At 45.7% G+C, this 22,988-nt stretch overlaps 1 protein-coding gene across 1 annotated transcript in view; it reads right to left on the bottom strand.

Moving 5' to 3' along the window:
• Nucleotides 1-22,988, bottom strand: part of MUSK (muscle, skeletal, receptor tyrosine kinase) — a 58,407-nt gene that overhangs the window by 23,490 nt on the left and 11,929 nt on the right. The window contains exons 6-8 of the mRNA XM_014956395.1: nucleotides 8,946-9,070; nucleotides 4,897-5,056; nucleotides 3,403-3,409 (exon numbers count right to left, since the gene is read on the bottom strand). Coding sequence (XP_014811881.1) covers nucleotides 3,403-3,409; nucleotides 4,897-5,056; nucleotides 8,946-9,070 — 292 coding nt within the window. The remainder of the gene's footprint in view (nucleotides 1-3,402; nucleotides 3,410-4,896; nucleotides 5,057-8,945; nucleotides 9,071-22,988) is intronic.

The raw sequence follows: 22,988 nt of genomic DNA, 5'->3' as shown, positions 1-22,988 counted from the left end.
GCAGGAGCCAGGTGAGTCCCACCCAACACATGCCAGGACATTCCTCACAAGATCAGACCAGCCAAGATCCTGCCTGCCCCTCCTTAGCTCCTGCACCCCTCCTGGCCCTGCCTCTCTTCCCCACATGTTTAGGTGGGAGACACAGGGAAGAAAAAGGCAGAAGCTTCTGTAGTTTTTCTTCTGGTGCTTCCCTGCAAGGTCCCGTCTTTTTCTCTCTTCACCATATCTCCCACTTTGCAAACTCCTGCCACAAAGCATGGGGCCAGAGCTATGCTGGAGCAATAAAAGCACAGCAGGACCGGCTCCTTCTCGGGCTGTTTATTTATCTTTCCCTCGTTTTTCACATATACCAGGAGACGGCTGTCATCCCTCCTTCCCTTCTTCCCCACAGCCATCAAAAGGGAGCAGCAGGGCGAGGGCACCCAGAGGTCAGTGGTGCTCCCAGCAGCTCCCATGGCCACCCCACCGCAGCAAGGTCTGTGGCAAGGACGTGCCCTCCGCTCAGGCATATGGATGCAGTGTCCCCAGTGAGGAAGGAAACCTGAAAAAAGCCATCCCCGGGTGTGGGGGACAGCCGATTCGGGACGGGAGGAGGGCTGGGTGCAGCTGTCCCCACTGCTCATTCGGCCAGTTTAACTGGGGTCAGGGAGTTCAATTCACAACACGCCAACCATTTGGAGTAGCCAGCGGAGCTATTTGTGTCTTTGCCTTTTATTTCTTTCCCCTGTCCAAATAATCGCTCATTGTCAGCCCTGGGGGTTCTTGCTGTTTTTCTTTGGAAAGCTGGAGGTACGGGGACAAGGGATTATACAAGATGCCCAATTTCAGCTTTTCAGATTCTGCTTTTTGCAGATGACACTCTCTGGCTCCGGTTTAGCTGCACTGGCTTCCCTGCAGTAGAGATCAGCCATGCTGCTTGCTGTACACCTGTGGTAACTCATGATTTTTTGCTCTCCTAACTAGTAACAGTTTAATTCTGGATGGACTCAATTAGCAGGAGCCAGGTGAGTCCCACCCAACACATGCCAGGACATTCCTCACAAGATCAGACCAGCCAAGATCCTGCCTGCCCCTCCTTAGCTCCTGCACCCCTCCTGGCCCTGCCTCTCTTCCCCACATGTTTAGGTGGGAGACACAGGGAAGAAAAAGGCAGAAGCTTCTGTAGTTTTTCTTCTGGTGCTTCCCTGCAAGGTCCCGTCTTTTTCTCTCTTCACCATATCTCCCACTTTGCAAACTCCTGCCACAAAGCATGGGGCCAGAGCTATGCTGGAGCAATAAAAGCACAGCAGGACCGGCTCCTTCTCGGGCTGTTTATTTATCTTTCCCTCGTTTTTCACATATACCAGGAGACGGCTGTCATCCCTCCTTCCCTTCTTCCCCACAGCCATCAAAAGGGAGCAGCAGGGCGAGGGCACCCAGAGGTCAGTGGTGCTCCCAGCAGCTCCCATGGCCACCCCACCGCAGCAAGGTCTGTGGCAAGGACGTGCCCTCCGCTCAGGCATATGGATGCAGTGTCCCCAGTGAGGAAGGAAACCTGAAAAAAGCCATCCCCGGGTGTGGGGGACAGCCGATTCGGGACGGGAGGAGGGCTGGGTGCAGCTGTCCCCACTGCTCATTCGGCCAGTTTAACTGGGGTCAGGGAGTTCAATTCACAACACGCCAACCATTTGGAGTAGCCAGCGGAGCTATTTGTGTCTTTGCCTTTTATTTCTTTCCCCTGTCCAAATAATCGCTCATTGTCAGCCCTGGGGGTTCTTGCTGTTTTTCTTTGGAAAGCTGGAGGTACGGGGACAAGGGATTATACAAGATGCCCAATTTCAGCTTTTCAGATTCTGCTTTTTGCAGATGACACTCTCTGGCTCCGGTTTAGCTGCACTGCAGAATCACAGAATCACAGAATGGTTAGAGTTGGAAGGGACCTTAAAGATCATCGAGTTCCAACCCCCCTCCATGTCGATTTTCTTTTAATTCATACTTTTCCTGTATGTCACATTGGCTAAAAAATACTGGAAGGCACTGATTCCTTGGGGTAGTACCAAAATGACAGGGAAGGTGTGACACCCTGCATCACCCCAGGCTCCGTGGACAACCCTGCGTGTGACACAGGTCCACAGGCCTGGCCCACAGCCTGTGACATCTCCCTGGCACAAAGCAGGTTTCCCCACAGCACCGTGCTGCCCACAGCACCCTGCTCGAGCATGTCCTTGGCAATCACATTATTCACATTTTCCTGATGATGCCCGTTGTGCTTAATCTGAAAGGTGCGTCCTCCCAGTGCCCCAAAAGGCAAAAGGGGACACAGGCCTGCATGGGGCAGCTGTGCTACTGACTTCAATGGGCTGCAAAAGAAGCCTAACAAGAGCCACCAGCACTAATATTGTTTTTCCTTGCTTTTTTAAAACCTGCAGGGAGACACGGACCAGGCTGCAATGGAGAGGCAGCCACAGCATGTTTCTCACAATGCCTTGTCACAGAAAGGGAATTTGGTGTGGCAAATGTTGAGAACAACTGTGGGGCAGGAGGGATGAGTATTTGATGGCTGTTCCCATGCCTGTCACACCTACATGGGTGCAGGTGTAAGGCATAAGTCTGCCATCATCATTGGGTGGTCACTAAATCACCTACAAACTTCCTGAATCAATCTTGCAAGCCCCTGTGAAGGAGGCAAGGGCCTTGGCAGGAAGCCTGTGTCAGCAGAGTGGCAAAGCCATTTGCTCAGGCTTTCTCAGGCTCTGTTCTTTACTCTAAGGGCCAGTAGCGACCAGCCCTCCTCCCAGGCTAACCCTCTCATTTTCCTTCCAGACTGATCTGCCAGGGCAGCCTGCAGAAATATGCTAGGACTCTAAAAAGAAAAATACAGCCAAAGTGTTCAGTACTCAAAAAAATACTAAAAAAAATATGCACGTGTGATCACAATGCAAGTGGCTTTACCCGTGCATGACTGTGCTTGGAACAAATGACTAAACTTCTCTCGCCCTAATCTGGTGATCATCAAACCAAAATACATTTATTGGCTGTGTGCAGACAGGAGTTGAACTTGCAGTTAAGCTTTTGCCTGTAAATTTATAAGGTCAGTGAAGTTGCAGATGTGTAACTGTGAACAGAATTTACTTCAGAATATTCTGCCTGCTACCATATTTTAAACACCCTTACTGATTTGTGATCCACTGTTTGCTCGATACAGAAGCATCCTTATCTGCCTGGTCCCAGTCTCCAATTATGCCTGTGTAAAATTCAGTGTTCCCTTCAGGTGAACCTCATCTGCATGATTAGCATCCAGAAACCCCCTCCCTTCATTTAAGCAAAATTAACCAAATCCCCTTGATTCATCTTATTTATTTTCCACCCCCCTCTCCCTGGCCCACAGAAAGCCCCCAGGCAGCCACAGAAAGTTGTTCTTACCTCCACTCTGCCGGAAGGCACCGGATCCAGCAATTGTGATGAGCCAGGAGAAAGAAGAAATGGAAAAGACATCAGTGACACTTCATTGCCCCCTCTGAGATGTGGGAGTTAAGATTTCCATGCTAGGAAATCTGGCTGAGACCTGTAAGCGGTCTGAAAAGGATGCAGCTCGATTTTGTCATAATTTTGCACCTTCTTGTGGGGAAAAAGAGTTCAGCAGCACTGGACACCATACATGGAGATCGAGAGAGGAGGCAAAAGTGGATTGTTGACTGCAATTCTTGCAGAGGTAGACTGTTGCACCCTAAACCCACATCTTTACCCTTATCCTTTGTGTTCTACATGACTGGCAAATAGCATCCTCTGTTTAAGCCACCCATGCACCTATTCCTGCGGGCAGCAGCTGTAACAGGTAGCAGAAACCAGGGAGCAGCACAGACACAATGCTGTGCCCCCCAATTGCAGTGCTGCAGGGAGCTGGGCTACACTGGCACGGGGAGGAGGTACTGAGCATCAGCCAAGGACAGAGACATCTCTGCCATGGGACCTTTGGGACCTGGGACAAGGTCTGGGAGGCTCTCCCTTCTTGCTGAGCACAGAAGCCTGGAGGAGGGTTCTTCTACCAGCCTAAACTGGTTCTCCCTACTGTATTTGCCACTCTGCTTTGTGGGGCAGAGCCTTACCTGGGCTAGAAGCAGAAGTGGGCCTGTGAAATACTGGTACCAAGTGTTGACTTTCATAAGGGGCAGAGCTTGCTGCTAGGTCTCAATGCCCAGTGTAAGAAAGGACATGGTGATTTTCTCAATGGAGCAGAAGCTAAGGCACAGAAGAGAGGAGCAGATGCATGCCTGGTTAACAGCCAGATCAGGGCTACCATCCTGTGTCTGGAGTACTGGGTGCTTCCTCTCTCCTCTAACTAAGCCGCCCTGCCTGTTCCAAGAGGGAAGGCACAAGCTGCCACCTTTCTCTTGGTGTGATAAATGTGGTCAACTAATGCAGACCATTGGTATTTCTCCTCTTTGGATCTCCCTTTCCCCATTTGGGAGTTGTCCCTGGGAGCAGAGGTTATCCCAGGCAGGGTGCTGCTCTGGCAGCAACCTCCTTGCTTTCTGGATGCAACCCCCTGAGAACCCAAAGTGCTCACGAAAGCTATTTTCACCTTGCTGTTAGGTGATACCAATGCTGGGTCGTGGCCATGACTTCCTTCGCATGGATGAACTTACCAAGTGTGCTTCTGGGACACAAAGTACAAGACAGCATCAAACATTCAGGAAATGACAGCTGTGCCAGTCTCCAAAGTGTAAGAATATATGAGGAAATAGCCTGGCGGGGGATCCACTTGTACTCAAATTTAACCCCCTGCTCACTACCGGCTCTCCAAGGCTTCCCCTCCTCCTCCAAAGTACTTCACCTCCCTTTCCTCTCCCCTGGCAGGGTAGTTAGGACTGCAATTGCAAGGGTAAAAAATTAACAACCCCTTCTTTCCCCGCATACCTGAAACACTGATGGTTGCTGCAGCCTTTGCGGCTCCAAAAGCTTTGCTGTGTTTGTTGGTGGCAAGGCAAGTGAACAGGCCAGGTCGGGTGACATACACCTGCAGTCTGGAGTCAACCACTCTGTCCTTGACACTTTCTGCTATGGACCCTGCAGCAACCTAAGAGAGTGAAAAGCCCAGTGCAGTGGTGTTTCCAACAAAGTCAAACAAACTTGACAAAGAAAAACAAAGAAAAACCTAAGTGACCTAGTCCCAAACATTTAAATTGCCAGAGAAAGATGTAGCAAGAAGATAAAAGTGGCAGAGAGCTAAAGCTGCTGGCATTATTTTGGTGCTTCCATAGCAGCTGACTTCCAGACAAAAGCAAATGTTAAAGGCCTCTCCTATTTCATACTTCATGAATACTTTTGCAATTAATTTTCAGTTCCAGAGCGCTGTAATCTGTTTTGCTCATGTAATTGAGTTGGCTAATTGCTCCAGAACTTCTTCATGCCTTAGCAAGGGAGGTCACAAGGTGACTTTGTGCAGCATGGCTATACAGAGTGGTAAAAGAAAATAGTTTGGAAGTTTTTGTTTCTGGATTAATGTAACCACTACCACACTTCCAAAGCAGTTGTGAGCAAAGCAAGTGCTCTGGCTCCAACGCTTTGGCAGATATATGTTAGTTTTTCTTATCTCACACCTCAAAATATGGAAGGGTGGAGGATGTGCTGATTTTGGCCAGCTCTTTTCCCAGGTCAGAAATTCCCAGGTAGATGAGCCTGGAGCATGCTGATTTTGGTCAGCTGGGCTTGATTTTGTCCTCAAGTCTCTCCTGCACATATGGCATTCAATAAAGTAGGAGGACATGGTACACCAAGACTCTACCTTGAAAAGGCAGTAGGAAGGAGCAGCATTGCCTGCTCTGCCGTTCATACTGATAGGAGGCATCTTCTTTCATACTGATAGGAAGTGTACTTCAAGCATGATGCGGTTCCCCATGGATCCTACTGATGCAACCTGGCCCCAAGGATAGTGAGAACTGTCTCCCTGGATCCATCCCAGCAAAGCACTCTACCTACACATCTAGCTGAGATGTTAGAGAGATCAACTTGAACTCCTTGGAAGTTAATATTTTAATGAGATCTGTCCTTGCTCTGATAGGTATTAACAGTGATAACTGGAAAAGCAAAAAGGGGTGCATCAGCATTTTATCACGTCTTCAGTAAGCAGACTGGTTTCTCTCTGAAAAGAAAATGCTGAAAATAATATATTTCTTTTGCCTTACTCAAGCTCAACTTGGAGTTGTGGTGAGGGAATGCGCATGGGAGGAAGACACTAAATAACCAAACCAACCCAGTTATTGTGAGTATTGCATCAGGCATGGGCCACTGTGTGAATGCAGAGACCAGGGATATTTTTTGGCCTTAAGCATGAAGATGGATGGGAGCTCAGTATGGATCAGATTGATGGGAGCTCTGGAAATATTTTTTCACAAGTTTCTCTTTTGTTACAGTGCTGGTCAGATGGGTTTTTTTAGATTTTTTTTTTTCTCCCCAGAAACCACTCAGCGCTAAGACATTGCTGGGACCTTCCTGGTGGAAAGGAGGCATTTCTTTACAGTCTGCCCCTGCACCCCAGCATCCACCCAGGAGAGGATGGCTGCTTGCCCTGGGCCCCTTGTGCTGCTCCTCAGGCCTCGGGGATACCCTGTCCTGTTAGCTCCCTCCCACCAGCACTGGACTGTGCCTGGTGAGCATAGAAAGCCAGGAGTGCTCCTCCTGGCTTGGGCCATGGGAGGAAAAGGGCACTCAGGTAGCTGCAAGCAGTATGAGCAGTACATGTGGTCACATGCACCATGGAAAATCACAGGTGAAAGTGCCAGGTAGTTATGCCTAGGTCTTCCACACCAATCATCTGTTTCCTCTGCTGGGGACCTCAAGCCATTCCCTTGTGTTAATTGATTCCCTTACTTTTTCAGATACATTCCCTGACATTTTGTTTCCAGCAGGTATATTTTGGCCTTTAAAATGCCATGTCAGCTGCCACCAAAGTAGAGACCTCTTCACATCTTCACACCTTCACACCTGGCTCACTTATTTTTTCAGTGAGGAAAACGACAGTGTAAGGTCCATGATTCCCCATGGTGCACAGCATGAGGAAAAGGAGTTCTCTTTCTGTTTAGGTAGGCAAAGCTGCTGCACAGAGGAGCTTCCATCCTTCCTTTCAAAGGCAGCTCAATAACCTCTGTAGATTCCCACTCTTTGAACCTCAGGACAATTAAAGGTTGGCATTCAGAGACTCTAATGCCGCAAGCACGTTGCATCTTCAAATGACTCACTGTTGCTTGCTCGTGAGCCAGCCCTCAAACACAAGCACTCCAGTCCACCCGTTTCCTGGTCTGACTTTCCCAGAGACTCGGATCTCATTAACATCTCCTTGCCATACTTAAAATGACAAGTCCAAAGCACTACCCTCCTAGGACTGGGCTTTGCCTTGGAGACAGGGATGGGGGAATGGGGCAGAGCAGATCTGACTAGCCAGGCAGTGACCCGGGCAGGGGCTGGGCATCATCTCACACACAGCTCTCTGCAGGACCAACGCACCAGTGTGAAATTAGCAGAGCATGGGTCTGTGCTACAGAAATGCTCTGCCCTTCCCAGGGACCCCAGACCACTACAAAAGGTTTCTTTCCCAATGGGGAAGAAGTATTGAATGAACACCTGCAGTTGTCTCAAAATAATTATGACAAGAAACTGACGAGGACCCATGGGGCTCTGCAGAGGCTGATCTGCTGTTCTTTGCTGTTCTCCCTAGAAAATTTGGGGAATATAGAAAATAAACCCTAATCATACTGGAGGACACAATAAGGTTTAGAGGAGATAAGGAAGGCGAGACAGTCTCCAGAGTAGCCCAGGCTCCTTAATAATGTATTTTAAGACATGGAAAGAGGGATACAGACCGGGATGGGGGCAGCGTCCTGAAATAAGGAACTTTCAGCAAGACAATTTATTGGTCCTGTTGGACAAGCAATTCCACAGAAATGGGCATTGCCACCCCATTCCTGTCCCTTCTGTGGACAGGACTTGGGATTGACAGAGGATCAGTGAGAAAGAGCAGAGGCAAATTGCCAGACTGCATGTAGTGGCTGCTCCACCTGCCTCCACAGCATCACGCGTGGGGGCCACATCCTCAAAAAAACTGTTGAAAGACCACAGATTGTATAAAACATGTCTTTCAGAACTGTGTTAAGACTGGTGGAAACTCATGGCAGGCTCAGGCTGTGACTGCTCACTCCCAGGGAGGCAATCTACATCGGGTGTCAGGCGTCTCTTCAGTTCAGCTGAAGGGAAGGCATTGCAATAGCCTACACATGGACATGAAAGCCAGACAAATTCAAAGCAGGCACCTATTTTAAATGGTCAGGATAATCAGACCATGGAACAATTTCCTGTGAGACACGGTGGATTTGCATCTCTTGGTGCCTGCTGCTAAAGATGGTGTGCATTTCTTGAGGATGTGCTTCTAGCCAGGAATAAATTGGTGACATACTTCAGTATGTCACGTAGGTCAGTCTAGAAAATTTCAGATCTGTTCATCTGCAAATATGCTGAGTATATTTGCTGTCCCACAAGTATTTTGCCTCAAAACAGTTTGCTCTACCTAGCAATTTTAACAAATAAGGGATTTTGCAACATTATTGTTATCACGTTAGGAAAATGGAGAGGAAAGGTGGCTGCAGAAATACTTAAGCCCATGATGAAGTTGTAGAAAACCTGGCTCAGAGGAAGGTTTTGAGCATCCAAAGCATCCTTCATCTCAGGCTTTCCAGACCCTAACAAATTAACCAATTCAACATCCTGGAGAAGCAGGAGAATGTTTTGCAGAGGAGAAAATTGCAGCAGGGAGGCAAGAGGAGCTCAACCTGATTGCACAGTGAGGTGATAAGTAAGGCAGGAATACAAACCTCAGGTGCTGGCTCCCAGCCCTGCATTTTAATCCCTGGGCTGTGCTTCTGGATGCTAACAACCCTCCAGGGCCATAATATTGAAAAAAAAAAGTAACTTACAGCTTTCCCATTTTCCAGCCAGGTAATGGTGGGAACTGGAAGGCCAGTTGCTGTGCACCGCAACGTCACCACCGACCCAAAGGTGATATTTTGGGATTCAGGAGCCTTCAGGATTCTGGCAAAAACTGCAGAAGACAAAGATTCTGGTTGAACAGCAATGTAAAGCTGAGGCTGTGCTGGTGTGGGGATGCTTCCTCCCTGGCAGGTCTTGAAATAAGCCACAGCCCCACGAACAAAAGCGGAGCATAGCATGGGATTCCCAGTGAGTGACAGTCTTGGGACAGGGACAAGGAGGAGAAAGGGATGGGTGCAGTTATGTTCTGCACCTTACAGACCAAAATTTTACCTCTGGAAATTTCTATGTTGTCTGAGTTCGACACCTCAGAGGAGGTAACGTGCAAAAAACCAAGGGCAAACTCATTGGTAGCATGCAGATGGGACAGTTTACAGCAAATATACAGCAAGTGACTGTGCTGTCCTGCAAAAGGTGACCTCATGAGAAACTTGTTCAAAACCATCAAGGTAGACCACCAGCATGGTCATATATTATAAAAGCTAAGGGTCAGATAAGATCCTCAGTGTGATCCTAGTGATCAGGACTTACCAGGGAGAGGCGCAAAACCCAGCATTTTCCATGCCACCTGCCCTAAGGGAAAAGAATCTAAAATCAAGTTATGGAGGAATGGCTAGCAAAGACTTTGGGAAGCTGAGATTGCAGTGTAAAATTAGGTTTTTAAAATGACTTCTCAACTCTACTGCTCTTGCTTCCTTTGTGGCAATGTGGTTACTGGGCAGTTTGAGATAAACAAGATAAGCACCTCCCTACCCTGAGAAATTATTTCCTTTTTTTTTTGGTGAAAAGAACTGAATTATTTTGGCTGAAAATTTATTTCGATCCAGAAACACAACTCTGATAGTCTTCACAAGCTGTATGTCAGCTGCTGTACTTGGACTACATAGAGGAAAGCAGAGACGAGAGACATTTCCCATGTGGAACATTTGAGTTTTCACCCAAAATTTTTAATGGAGATGCCTGAATGTCTGTGTAGAAGCAGGCTGAATAGTTCTGTGCCATTTCTTACTCCAATTTCTCATGCTTAGTGAGTAATGCTCTGTCTCTACTTTCTGGGCTGCACAGCAATGACTAAAAGTCCCCATTAGAATTTTAATGAGCAGAGGAGTTTCTCTTAGAGTTCTCAGACAAGCCTGATATCTTGTTTGCCACTTTTGCTGTCTGTGTGGTTCCCCTTACCCTTATCTGTTCATGTCACAATATTCTGAGTCTCTGTTTGCCTGATGTACCCGTGGGCACTGGGTGCTGGTTACTCCCAGTTAGAGACCTCCAATGCAGAGCAAGTAGGAGACCAATGAGAGTCCCTTCAGAAACTGAAGATCTGTCCCCACCATATGGGATGGGAAGGCTTCATCTGAAAGTTTCAGTTGGAACAAAAAAAAATATATGCTTTCCACATACTCCTTCCACCCAGTCTTAGCCAGGGAAGGGGCTGAGATTTGTATTAACAAAGAGCCTAAAACCAGCTTTTGCTTACGGACAGGCAATGCTAGGAGTACATTTCAGCCTAGAAACTTTTAGTTTTGGGAGGACAGCCACTCAATAGGCTTCTGGGCATGGATTTTCAGTAAGATTAAATTTAATGTCAGTGAAATGAAAAGGGTGGAAAGATATGTGTTACATTCAGCTTCTGAATTCCTCTACTGTATCTGAGCAGTCCCTCACTGTCAATGCTCTGTGCCACTTGCTTAATATCGAAGCAGAGCAGCGCTGGGGCTGCTGCATCCCCTCTGTGCCTCAGCAAAGCAGAGGTAGGGAGCTCCACTGCTAACGAGGAAAGCTGCAGTCTCTGGCCAGGGACTTTCCTGACGAATAATAAGTGAAATGAAACCTTTGCCTGAAGTTTCACTCCAGGCCATTAACACCAGATGGTTATGAATTCAGCCTTGAGCGCCCCGGGCCAAGCTCATAATTACTTTTATACTTCGTTCAGAGAAATACTAAACTTTTTGGGCCTGTCCCCTGGCAGCAGTTACGTGCACATGGCTCCTGCTGAAGCCAGCACGTTAGCTCCCACAGCCAGAATACAGCCCTTAGTGCTTTTCTCATGCTGCTCTTGGTTTCTCAGTGTGCTGCTGGGACCCTGCCCGCCTGATGACTCTGCTGCTCGCATCCTGCCCAGCTTAATTAATATCAAAGTGACGAATTAACAGCACCCTGTTAGCCAGCACCAGACACAGGCACTTATGCCCTCTTCTGTACTGGCTGCTCTCCCCAAATCTGCGAGGATCTTTCAGCCAGGAGAAAAAAAGGCATGCTTTGAAAATGAGGGAGCAGGGCAGGGAGCAAAGCCACAGTGAGCATGGTGGCTCATCCAGCTCATGGGCTGTGCTTGTGGGGTGCCAGAAAGCTGCACCCCGCTCCCTGGGGTCCCTCTGCCAGCACTGACCACAGCACTTGCTCTAGTAGCCCAGCACACTGCTAGTGTGAGTGCCCATCCACCCGCACAGGGAAGGCAAAGGGGTGAGGCCATTCAAGACTAGAACACCAAATACAGGGGTAAAATATCCAGCCACAGTGGCTAAGCATTCGAGTGTTTCTTGTGGGAAGTCCTGCAGGGGTATTATCAAGCACAGGGAGGGATGGTTCAATGAAAGTGGGCCTGTAGGGAAATAAGCTGATTTCCAAAGTGTGGAAGAATGGAAGGTCCTGCTGCGCCCAGTGCCGCTGTGTGCATTTCCAGGACTTTCAAAATTGAAACTACAGTTTTAATACTTTAACATTTCAAGTAGTTATATTGGCATGCTCTAGATGCTGTGAATGGGATGACCTGGGAGGATTTATGTTATTTTTATTTTTAAGTGAGAAATTCCCTGGGACGAGGGCTGGACTCTCCTGGTCCCAACAGGCTTTGGAGCACTGATAACTGGCACACCCAAGGACACATTTTCCAAAGGGCTCTCCATCACTTTGGGAAACAGCATTAAAAAACATAGCATCAGCTATTTCTCAGCCCCATCATCTATGGGTAGATGACACACTTGGGTGCTGTTGGAGAGCCAGGACGGGTTGTGTGAGAGCAGCCAGTGTCACCTTCCACCAGTGCAAAGCAGGGCAAGACCACCAGGATGAGCTCAAAGTCCATTTTGGGAACCTCATCAGCAAGGAAATCTGGCCTGTAACTAAATGGAGAAACACAGCCCCCAGAACTATGACTTTTTTTTCCCCCACCATATTACACAAAGAAAGGAAAGAGGCAAAGGCAAGGAAGAAATGTCTACCCTGATGATGCCAACCTAAGCAACTGGTGGGGAGAGGAGGGTGAAAGTCAGGAAGAGGAAGGAACAGGAAATGGCAATAAATGTCTGTAAAATTCACATTATTTGGTGGGCTCAGGACATGGTTTTGTTTTCATTTTGCCTCAGAAAATTCCCAACAATCAGGCAACTTTTAACACCTCCGTTATTTACTCTCCTTTTCCAGATCCTCCCAAGAGTGGATTTTGACAATACTTTGCCTGTTTAGCTACATCACCACAAGATTAACAACATTCATGTCAAGACCCCCCAGGCTCTCAGCACAGGACTTACCCAAAGGCAAGCCAAAAAAACATTTTGGAAGGCTGGCAAAAAGGGCTTCATTTATTTCTTTATTTAAGTGGAAAATAAAACAGAGGAGCTGGAAATGAAATCCGGCCAGCTAAAAGCCAAGCCAGCACGTTAACTTTCACTCCCAAGCCCCCTAATAAATGTCCTTTCTTTTACAGCCCTGCTAAATGATGTGCTGTGCACTGCAGGGCTTGCTAGGAGGTATCTGCACCGTGGCCAGCTGCTCTCGTTTCTGAGAATTAGGTAACATCATCCTGTCTAAACAGTAGGGCTTTAATTCAGTCACGAAATTTTTATACTATAAAAAGATTAAAGCAGGGTCCCCCCCGAGGCCCCCTGTTTGAATGGCTAACTCTTTCCAGGTGACTTTGTTTTCCCGTCGCCTTCAACTGAGCTGTGTTTCATTTCCAGGGTTTGGGGCCCAATCCTGCACTCCTGGCAGATGCCAGCCCCTGGCCAGGTAAGGCCTGTTTTTTTGTTAAATCAGGCAGGATTGGGCCACTCACATCCAGGCTGGGTGGCCCGGGGCAACGCTGCTGCTTTCAGTAAAGGACAAAGCTACTCCCAGAGCTCACAGGAAACCCTCATGTGCACAGCCTCGCTGCATGAGGACGCCTGTTTTAGTCAGGATTTCATAAGTCTTCACGCCAACCTTGATGCACCAGGCCCAGTCAAGCACTGGGTCTGGGGTGGTTTTTTTTTCTCCAAAGCTTCAATTGTCTTTGCTGAACCTCAGTTTCAGAGAACACGAGCAACACTTGCCAATGTACGTGGCTTAACCCAGCCTGTCAACATCCACATGTATTCACATCCAAAAGCTGGTTGCTAGTCCTGGCATATTGTAAAGAATACCTGATAGTCCAAACCGAGATAAGGCCACCCAGCTAAACCTGTGTTAGCAATCACCTGGTGACAGTGGGTGCACGCTCCCTTCCCACCGCAGACTGAGCCTGGTCTAACACATGAGGAAGATCTGGTGTGTCCACGCTGCCAGATCTGGTATCGCAGCCTGCTCCACTTTCCCTGATTATTTTGCTTTTTATCATGAAAAATGGCCTTTGGGGTGGTTAGGGCCAGGTCTTACACTGAAAATGTTTTCCAGCTAAGCTGTAAATCACAGTGGGTAAAGGCAGCTCCTATGTGCAAGGGACATTTTCCTCTTGTACAGCTGGTGTTGTGTTGAGAACCAATGTGTCTGCATTGCTGGAACAACTGGTATGACGTACATCGCCTCGGAAACTTTCCTGATGTAAATACCCTGGAAAAGCCTTTGTACCCCATGCTATTCGTGTATAAGCATTTAGGAGCTAAACTGCAAGCATTTTTTTGTTTGCATTTAACGATGTTTCCGTAGCTCTTTCGTACCTGAAGCGTGACAGATTGAAATGACTCCTTCTCTACAGAAGAGTTCTCTGGGCTTGGACTTTGCTTACTAATCCGTAAAAAATCATTTATGCTTGCCACCTATATGCTCTGAAGAACCATAAACTTGTGCGAATGCATTTGCAGCCAGTGAGAAGTCCAGTCATCTAAATCCCCATTCAGATTCGTTAATCTCACATCCATTCACTCTTCCTGACAAATCTAAATCAGGCAGTCAAGAAGAGGTAATGGTGAGAGATGAGGGGAGGTCTGACGAACACATTTAGAAACACATGGCAAGCCACAGCATTTGCGTTTTCTGACATTTCTAATTAATCGGTGTAAAATCCCAACAATTCCTGAAATGCCAGGGCTGAGAACAGGCCGCACATCACGCTGGTGGATCAGCAGTGGCAGAGACAGCCGCGCCGAGCTGCGCGCAGCAGCTAATCACATGCCAAGAGCCAGGGCTGAACAAGCAAGGCACAGTCTCTGCAGCTGACATGTCGGGACCGGATCCCAGCTCGGAGAACAAACAAATTTTTTGGTAAGCACGGTCAGCAACTTCTCCGGCAGCGATGGGCTCACCACCCTGTGAGAGCAGGGCCCACCTCCCTGTGGGAGCAGCTCACGAACCTCTGCCACTGCCGAAGGTGTGCTACCACCCTCCCATCCCCTTCCAAAACTGCTGGGTTAATAATTAAATCCTGAGATAATTGCAAGGTCAATTTCACTTTGATCTCTGAGTATTTCTTATCAAAATTGCAATATTTATCTTTTTGCAAGCCTACCAAGTAATCACAAAGAGGAGCAAAATGCCACAGGCAAAGCTGATATGAGACACTTCCATTTATCTCTATCAAATAGCTTACCAATTTTTATTTAATCCCTGTCCAAACAAGCTTATTGCCAGAGAACCACGTGTATACAGATTATCAAAAGAAAAAAAAAAAATTACAAATGTAGTACAAAACACACACAATCACTGTATTATTTCTCAAGGAACAGCACTATTAGGTGTGGTCCCCAGAGGAGCACACTGCACAAGCATTGTGAGCAAGCGGCACTTCATTATCCGCCTGCCCCCCACCTGGTTATCATGGTAATCTGAGAGAAGAACCCCCCACAATGCATTTGAAATGTCAGTGTTTTGTACAAAATCTCAAAATCTCCAAGCTTTTCTGGCTCCTGATGCATGATTTGGGAAGTTTGAGGCTTGCAGTAGTTCTAACACCTCATGCAGCACAGGCCAGACAGCACAGCAGTAGATAGGCACTCAATCGGGGGCCTGAGGCTGCGAGGCAGACAGCAGGGACAATTCATTGTCTCTGAGGAGGGAAGATGGAGAAAACCACAACATCTCCATCCTGAAGCATATGCCTTCTGTTTCTAAGCTCTGGTGTCTAATATCAAAGCAAGTTTTCCTTAGCAAGGCAATAGCTTTTCAAGGTACCCTTATTCTAGGGTGAGCTCCAAGATTTATGGACAGGGTCCATAAGATCCAAGATTTATGGTAGGACAATTTGCATCAGCAGAAGGACTCATATAATGATAAATGCACCGGCCAGCACAGGAACTTCTAAGCTGTGAAAGACTTTGCATTGCTTGTAGATGTCTCTGGAATCCTAAAAGCAGACCCTGCAAATATGCAAAGCTATAATAATCAGGAGTAAAATGTAAATAGATAGCTTATATCCTGTGTAACTATATAAAACCTGTTCTGTACAAGTGTTCATTTCTATATACAGAGCAAACACCAGATTCAAGGACAAGTGAGGATAACCTGTTCAAATTACTTCCCAAGGAAATGAATAAGGAAATTCTTTTCATGTCACTACTGGTCTTCTATATTTGGTTTCTTTGAAGAAGAGACCCTTCTAAAGCTCCCTACACTCTGGCTTTTCTACAATATGGAGACACACTGTGTGCCATTTAACCTGTAACTGCATGTGAAACTGGAAAAAGAGTTCCTAGTCTCCTGAGTCAAAGAGCGACTCTTCTGTTCATTCCAGTCATGACCACAATCCATCAAGACCCCTGCCCAGGCCACCGGTGTGCTTGTGCATGCCAAAGTCTCCACAGCTGCACTCAAGTCTCCCTCTCTCAGGAATGGAGCAGGCAGTTATAAGAATCAGTGGGTTACCCAAAACTGAGATAAGCCCTGCAGCATCCTGACATCTGGTCTCCACCAATGGGTAACAGTAGTGCCATAAATTTAATTACATGCCATGTGAAAAGCACTTCCTTTCATCTCTGTTAAAGTCCTGCCAGCAGTAGCTGCTAGCATGTCTCTTCTTTTGGGTTGACAGTAAGTAGCTGTTCCCTGCTCACCTTATCCACCATGTGTGCTTGGTTTTCAACACCGAAAACTCTGCTGAGTCCCTCCTAATATAGAGATTCATCTTCATTCCCTATTCTCAACTCCTACTTTGAGATGCCCTTTTTGGGAGGGGCTGCCTGGGGGGCTGCATTCAATTTAAAAGATGTGACAGGACCATTCCTTCACAGAGCAGCACAACAGTAGACACTTTCTGTTCCGTTGTATAGGCAGACATAGTATAGAAATATCACGTGACACTAGAACTGGTGTTAGTGCCAGAAGCAAAATCTAGAGTTGCACAGTTTGGAAGAGTCAGTTATAGTGGAAATTAAAAGTGGGGCTTTTCTGCCCACCAAGGCTACCTGAATGGGAAAGATGGAAGAGTTCCTTGGAAGACAGAAGCCATCAGCCTCAGAAAAACAGTATTGGTCCACAGACAACTTGCCAAAACTGGAATTTTAAATAGATTTGATAAATTTTCCAGGTTGCCTTTAAAACCCTCCTTTCTGTATCTTCAGCCCCAGCTCTGTCTCGGTTTCTCCACGTGAAAAGATAGTCATTTCAGGATAGTTGTCTCAGTTTGCTCTGTCTCCCTTTATCTGATAGCTATGGATATTCTCTGTCCTCATTCTCTTTGTTGTGCAGGAAGCACATGCTTCCTAGCTACAGTTTACGAGCCAGACGGATTTTGTAGGCAATATCTTTTTTTTTTCTTTTCTTAAAATCACAATTCATGCAACGATATGAGAAATTAATATATTTTGAAGGGCCTTTCCAAACTCTTTATTAGGGAAAAGAGGTGGGGTTTTTTTTTGCAAAAAGAAATAGCAGGCTGAAATGCCCCTTAAAGGAGAATCGCTTGTATATGCCTTGTCAGAAACCTCATGCTCCCAGGAGGCCTGCTTTATAGGTCCTCGGTGCAGGAGGCCACCCCATGACAATTACTCGAAGGCAGCGTGCACCTTGTGCCTCTGTCACAGCAGAGCAAGCCTCAGGAATAAATTGAATAGCTCACGGTTGTTTGTTCATTTGGTGAAGATCTGGGGCTCTTTTCTTTCTCCTGCAGCTTGCCTTGTTACCCTATAATTAGGGCTATGGTCATATCTGCAGCATCTGAGGATCTCAGGATGACTATGGTAAATGCATTAGGTAGGAGGAGATTTAATGAGATATTCTGGGCTTTCAGTTACGCCCATGCCACCCCACTGAGGCCAGTCAATTACTTTGGTGTAATTACAGGCAAGCTCAGTTCTATTTTCTTTCCCTATAATGCTCCCTGCCCCCAAAACCTTTTGGAATTTTTAACAGCAAACTGCAGTGTTCACTATTTACTGCCATAGGACACTGCCTGCAGGTACATACACCAGCATCACCACAGACAGGGAAGGCAATCCTTTTCTAGGGTTTCTGTCTCTACTCACGGAAGGGCTGAACACTCTTCCTCAATGTTGGTATCAGAATTTCCCTGAGGAAATTTTGCCCAGCACTTAAACACAAAACTGAAAACTTCCGTGTCTGTCTGCCATGTGGCAATCCATCTCACCCAAAACATCCTGCCTCAGAAGATGGCACAGATAAATATGCAGATTTCACATCAGTAGCTGATCTATGGGCAAGGCAGCAAGAGTCAGGGTAACAGCCCTGACTGGCTGCTTTGGTGGTCTCTTGGTATCTCCCTTTCCTGTTCCATCTACGCCAAGTACAGACATGTTGACACAAAACTGTAGAAAACTTTCTGGATGGCACATCTGGAGTCAGTTTTCATTTGAAATAGGGCCCATCTCTGGAATGTCGTCCATCCAAATTGATAGATTAGCCGGACTGAACACATGCTTTCATTCTTGTTACTTGAATTATGGTGTGACTTTCTTGTCTTTTGATTTATCTGTGATGCAGATTTGTCCCAAGACTACATAGGAGGTCCACAAAACAGCTGAAGGAAGCTAGTGCTTTAAACTTCATAGACATATTCTTAACCAGATAGCCAAGGCACTGCTTTCTATCATCATCTAATCTACTGTCCCCTCACTGCCTCCAAGAGTTCGACAAAATGATCCAAAAAAATCAAAAGCAAAAATATAGACCAAATCGACCCATGTCCTGGCAGATCCTTCCCTCTGAAAGGATGATTCTCCAAGGAAAACCTTCCTATTTTTAAGGCTAAGGCGGTTCTCACAAGTGGCTTATAGGGGAACATTTTTGTGGCCTGTGGCAGGGTATTATTTTAGTAGCTAGTAATAAGCAATAAACTGTGGGCAGGAAAAGACTTCTATCTACCAGGGCTGGAACGCAAAAGCAAACAACGTCTAAGTCAGGGGAGCGTGAGGAGCACTGCTGCTACCCTTGTTTTGATTTGTTTGCTTCGTGTGCGTCGCAGAGTAGCACAGGAGGAAGTGGAGCAGCAACACATCAACAGAGGGATGAATGAAACTGCCTGGGTAACGAAAGCACCAGTAGCTCTCAACCAGTGCCCCATTCATCCAACTGGAAACTGCCGAGAAGATTTGATCCAAAAATGTTACTAAATCCATGGAGAATTCAGTTAGTTTCTTGATGAGCACACTGCATCTTCCAGCGCTTGTCCTAGCTAATTTGTTTGCTTGTTTCCTGACAGATTTATGATTGCTAATTTCTAGATGTGCCTTTATACAGTGATGACTTCAAAACTAAACCTTATCGCACAGTATACTCCCAAATTCCTGAATTCCACAACTCTCTGGTGCCACAGGCTGGAGATGAGGCTTAACTTCATGTAAATCACAAGATGGAGGTGCATCTAAACCAGCACACACCCAAGAAGACCTTCTGTGTACTCTTTCACATTACATCTCATGTATTCAAGGCCTTTTTTGTTCTTGTTCAACACTAAAAATGCATCACTGGACAAGCTGGAAACATAGGAAATTTCACTGGCTGGGTGCAACACTGAAAAAGGCACAACAGGAAGATTGTTCTTCATCCTCAGCGGAAGAAAAAAATTTTTTTTCATAAAAAGTCCCAGTATGTAAAGCTAAAAAGTACAGCAGACAATTCAGACTATCTTCCTACAGCAGGGGACTTCCACGCATGTGCTCCTGTTGGAATGGAAGAATACCTCTCAGGAGAACATTCTACCTTCAGTTGTGTTAGTGCCTAATCCACCACAACACTTCATACATTTTAATGGCAATACCTCCATTCATTTCCAGAAAATGCTCTTTCCATAGTTGAAGCTAAAAATTAGGCAGATAAAGAAACGTATTTTTTATAGTGTTATGCCTTATCTATAACAGCTGTTGCTTCTAAACTGTAAGCAGTTCATGGTCAACTTTTCAATTTCTTTTTTGACTTTTCTGTTTGAAGAATGAAGAACATATCAGACAGGAGCCCATTTTACCAGTTCATAAAGTGGCACATTTCTTTCCCCAAGGGAAGAAGGAAACATTCTCCAAAACTCTGACAGAACACAGAGCCCAGGTCAGGCAATGAAGCCTGTAAGTCATTGCAAAACATATTGTTTTACTGGTGTTTTGCAATAGACACTTCTTATTGGATGCAGGAATTGTATATACTTCGAATATTGGCTATGAGCACCACATCTGAAAAGACAGAGATTAAAGCAAAACCATCTAGTGGAATTTATTTTGCACATTGAAAAAGAAAAAAAACACCTGCCTGGCAGCCCCTCTTGTGTCTGAGTGACAAGCACACTCATAGCAGGAACATTCCCATGCCTCTTACCAGGCAAGGGCTCATGGCTTTAACTTTATTCTTTCAATATCATACAATTTATGCATAATGGTTATGGAGAATAACTTCGTTACACATGTCATGCCATGGAGACCGCAGAGGGTGCACAGCTTTAGGCAGCAGGCCCAGAATCTGAACCTGATGAGGTCTTGCTTTTGCTAAACTAGTCCTATTAATGGATTGGATCAATGTCACTGCAAATAGCAATGAAAACCAAAATTCCTCCTGTTCTACAGCCTGTGTTACATAAACAGCTGTCCAATGCATGAAGGAAAAAACAGATGAATGTTTCACTAATGCTGCCTATCATGCAAATCCTACAGATTGCAGATGCTCAGACAAGGGCCAAGAAAACTGTTCTTGGCACAGGCCAGAAGTCTATACCCTGCCCCCAATTTTCACTGACATCAATGGGAATTTCTGCACTTGAGGGCAACATTCAATATTACTGAAGGCAATAACTGCTCTCATATTTATTTCCAAAGGACTGATCTTCAGTTAAAACTGGATGGAACATCTTACCCATCTCAGCCAACATCTTGTCAATTAACTTCAGCCTTCAGAAATCTGTGTGCACTATAGATCAGGTAAACAATCAAATGCTTCTGTTCTACCGGAGTCCTGGTTTTATTGAGGAACATTTCAGCCACAGATTCACTTTGGACATCAGTACAGCAATCAACAAGAAATTCGTATAAATCCTTTGCCAAGGTACTGCTTCACTGAGTGTATAAATGCTCTGCTCTTCTAGGGTTAGCATAGGTGGTCATTATCATAACGTAGTAATTAAACAGCTAGTTAGCAAAATGCTTAAGTTGATGGAAAATGAGGTCAGAAGTCTTGCCTCCAGGAAATTAAAACTGCATTTCTTGGCAAAAAGCCAAGAGTATAATATTAGTCCTTTAAGCAAATGCACATGTTACCCCCTGTAGCCATTTCTGGACATATATGAGTAACAAGAAGTTATCCCCACATGCAAATTTTAACAGAACCAGCATACTGATCATTTGTTTTGCTTGTAAACCAGTGTGGAGAAGGTTTTTTTCTACCTATTGGGCTTCTGCTTCATGCCAGCACTTCTCTTAGTCCTTTTTTCCATAAGTTGCGTGGGCTGTAGCTAATTTGACAAAGGGAGCAAATGGGGAAAAGTTGACTCAATACACCTATGCAGCTTCAGCACAGCTGGAAACCAGTGCACTGGTAGAGGACCACTTTGTAGTGACCTCCAGTACATGTCAGAAAGAACCAACCCTACTCCTCCAAGGTATCCCCTCAGAGATAAAGCAGAGGCATGTGTCGTTTTATTGCTATGGGACACAGCAATATCTTAAAATTACTGTGCAGTCCTCCTGCAGCGGGAGGGCTGCCTACCCACGTGGTCACTTGGCTCTCTTGGCCAACACTTGCCTCTTGTGTCCCTTCCCCATCCCTCACCTCCTGTGCCCACTCCCTTGTGTCAAATCAAAAGGCTGCCCCATCCTCTGCTTTTCTTCCTAACACCCTCCAGGCACACTGGGCAGCCTTTCAGGGAGGGCAGTGCTGTCTGTGGGCTCAGCACAGTTCCTGATGAAGATCACAGCTCTTCACACAGACCGGCAGTCAGGTCCATTGTGATCCTGTTTCCACCCCTGACAGATTATGCCTTATAAGGATAGAATCTGTTTCACCATCACCTGTCCAAATTCATGTGGGTTTGTCCTGAACTTTGGGAAAAACACAGTCCAAAAGGACAGGCTTTTTTCAATCATTTTAATTAAAATCCTGAGCCAGTTCTGGACACTAGAGCTGATTAACTGATCAGAATTCACTAGTTCATCACCTGAACTCTGGTGCCTGAAACACGCCCTGGGAGAGGAAGCAGGCTGTGCTGGCTTGGGACCAGTCCATGCAGGGGGAAGCACCCAGAGGATGCTTATCTCCTTCCTCCCATTCACTGATGAAAATCAGGAACAACTGAAAAATCAGATCCATGAAGAAAGATCTCCACCGCTTTCTTTTTCCTGACAAGAACTGCACCTGAATATTCATCTAAAATCATTGCCCAAATTATTTTGACTTTGCTCTAAAATTAATAAAGTTTTAAAAATGTCAAAGCTGTGCTCTAAAAGTAATAAATAGAGGCAAGTATTATAAACAGTGAGAAAAGCCAACAAGAAGAAATATTTGGAAAATCAAAATAGCAACATTTTTCAAACTGTTTTACCCTGGACCGCTGAAACCAGACACAAAGTAGGACTATAAGGCACTTCAGTGGTGTAAATGCTTGGGCTAAGATTATCATCCGTTTGAATGATTGGATCCAGCATAGATAATTTTACATATTTAAGACTTGCTGTATTTTCTAGGCCCAGCTTCAGCGAGTCATTTAAGCATGTGCCTGACCTTAGATGTGTTAATGACCCTGACCACATGCAGCAGGCAGAGGGCCAATCCTTCAAGAAGTTAGACAAGTTTGCACTTTGAACAATACCTGAAACTAATTGCAGGACTAACACTGAACTTGTTAAAGTAGAAGTTCTCACCAGAAAATTAGAAACCTCTTTCTGAAATCAGGACCTACCTGATCTAGATTTAGCTATGCATAAATATTTGCACTGGTCTTTGAATGGGCATTTGCCTCAGGATTAAATATTCATAGTTAACCAGCCATGCTTAGTCATTTTATTTTAATATTAAGCCACACTACGCAGTGAATGGTAGCACCAAGATTTAAAGACAGATTTTGTAATGTTATTACAGAGAAGCAACAAACTGCATATTTTCATAAGTTTTCTGAATATAGCAAATGCTCAAGTAAGACTGACTGAAGCATGATTTACCTGCATCGAGTAATTTTAGATTATTATTTACTTGGAGTTATTTTAAAAGGCTGATACTAAGGGAGTAGGAAAGGTAGAAGGGGAAGGATACTAAAATAATGATAAAAGAGGTGCGTGAGGAGGCTTCATGTATGTATGCATACCTGCGTGCATACACAAGTATGTGCATATATATATGTATGCTAAATATCC

This window comes from Calidris pugnax, unplaced genomic scaffold, assembly GCF_001431845.1.
Source record: "Calidris pugnax isolate Ruff unplaced genomic scaffold, ASM143184v1 scaffold262, whole genome shotgun sequence".
Lineage (NCBI taxonomy): Eukaryota > Metazoa > Chordata > Aves > Charadriiformes > Scolopacidae > Calidris > Calidris pugnax.
This window is presented reverse-complemented; position numbering and strand designations above follow the sequence as displayed.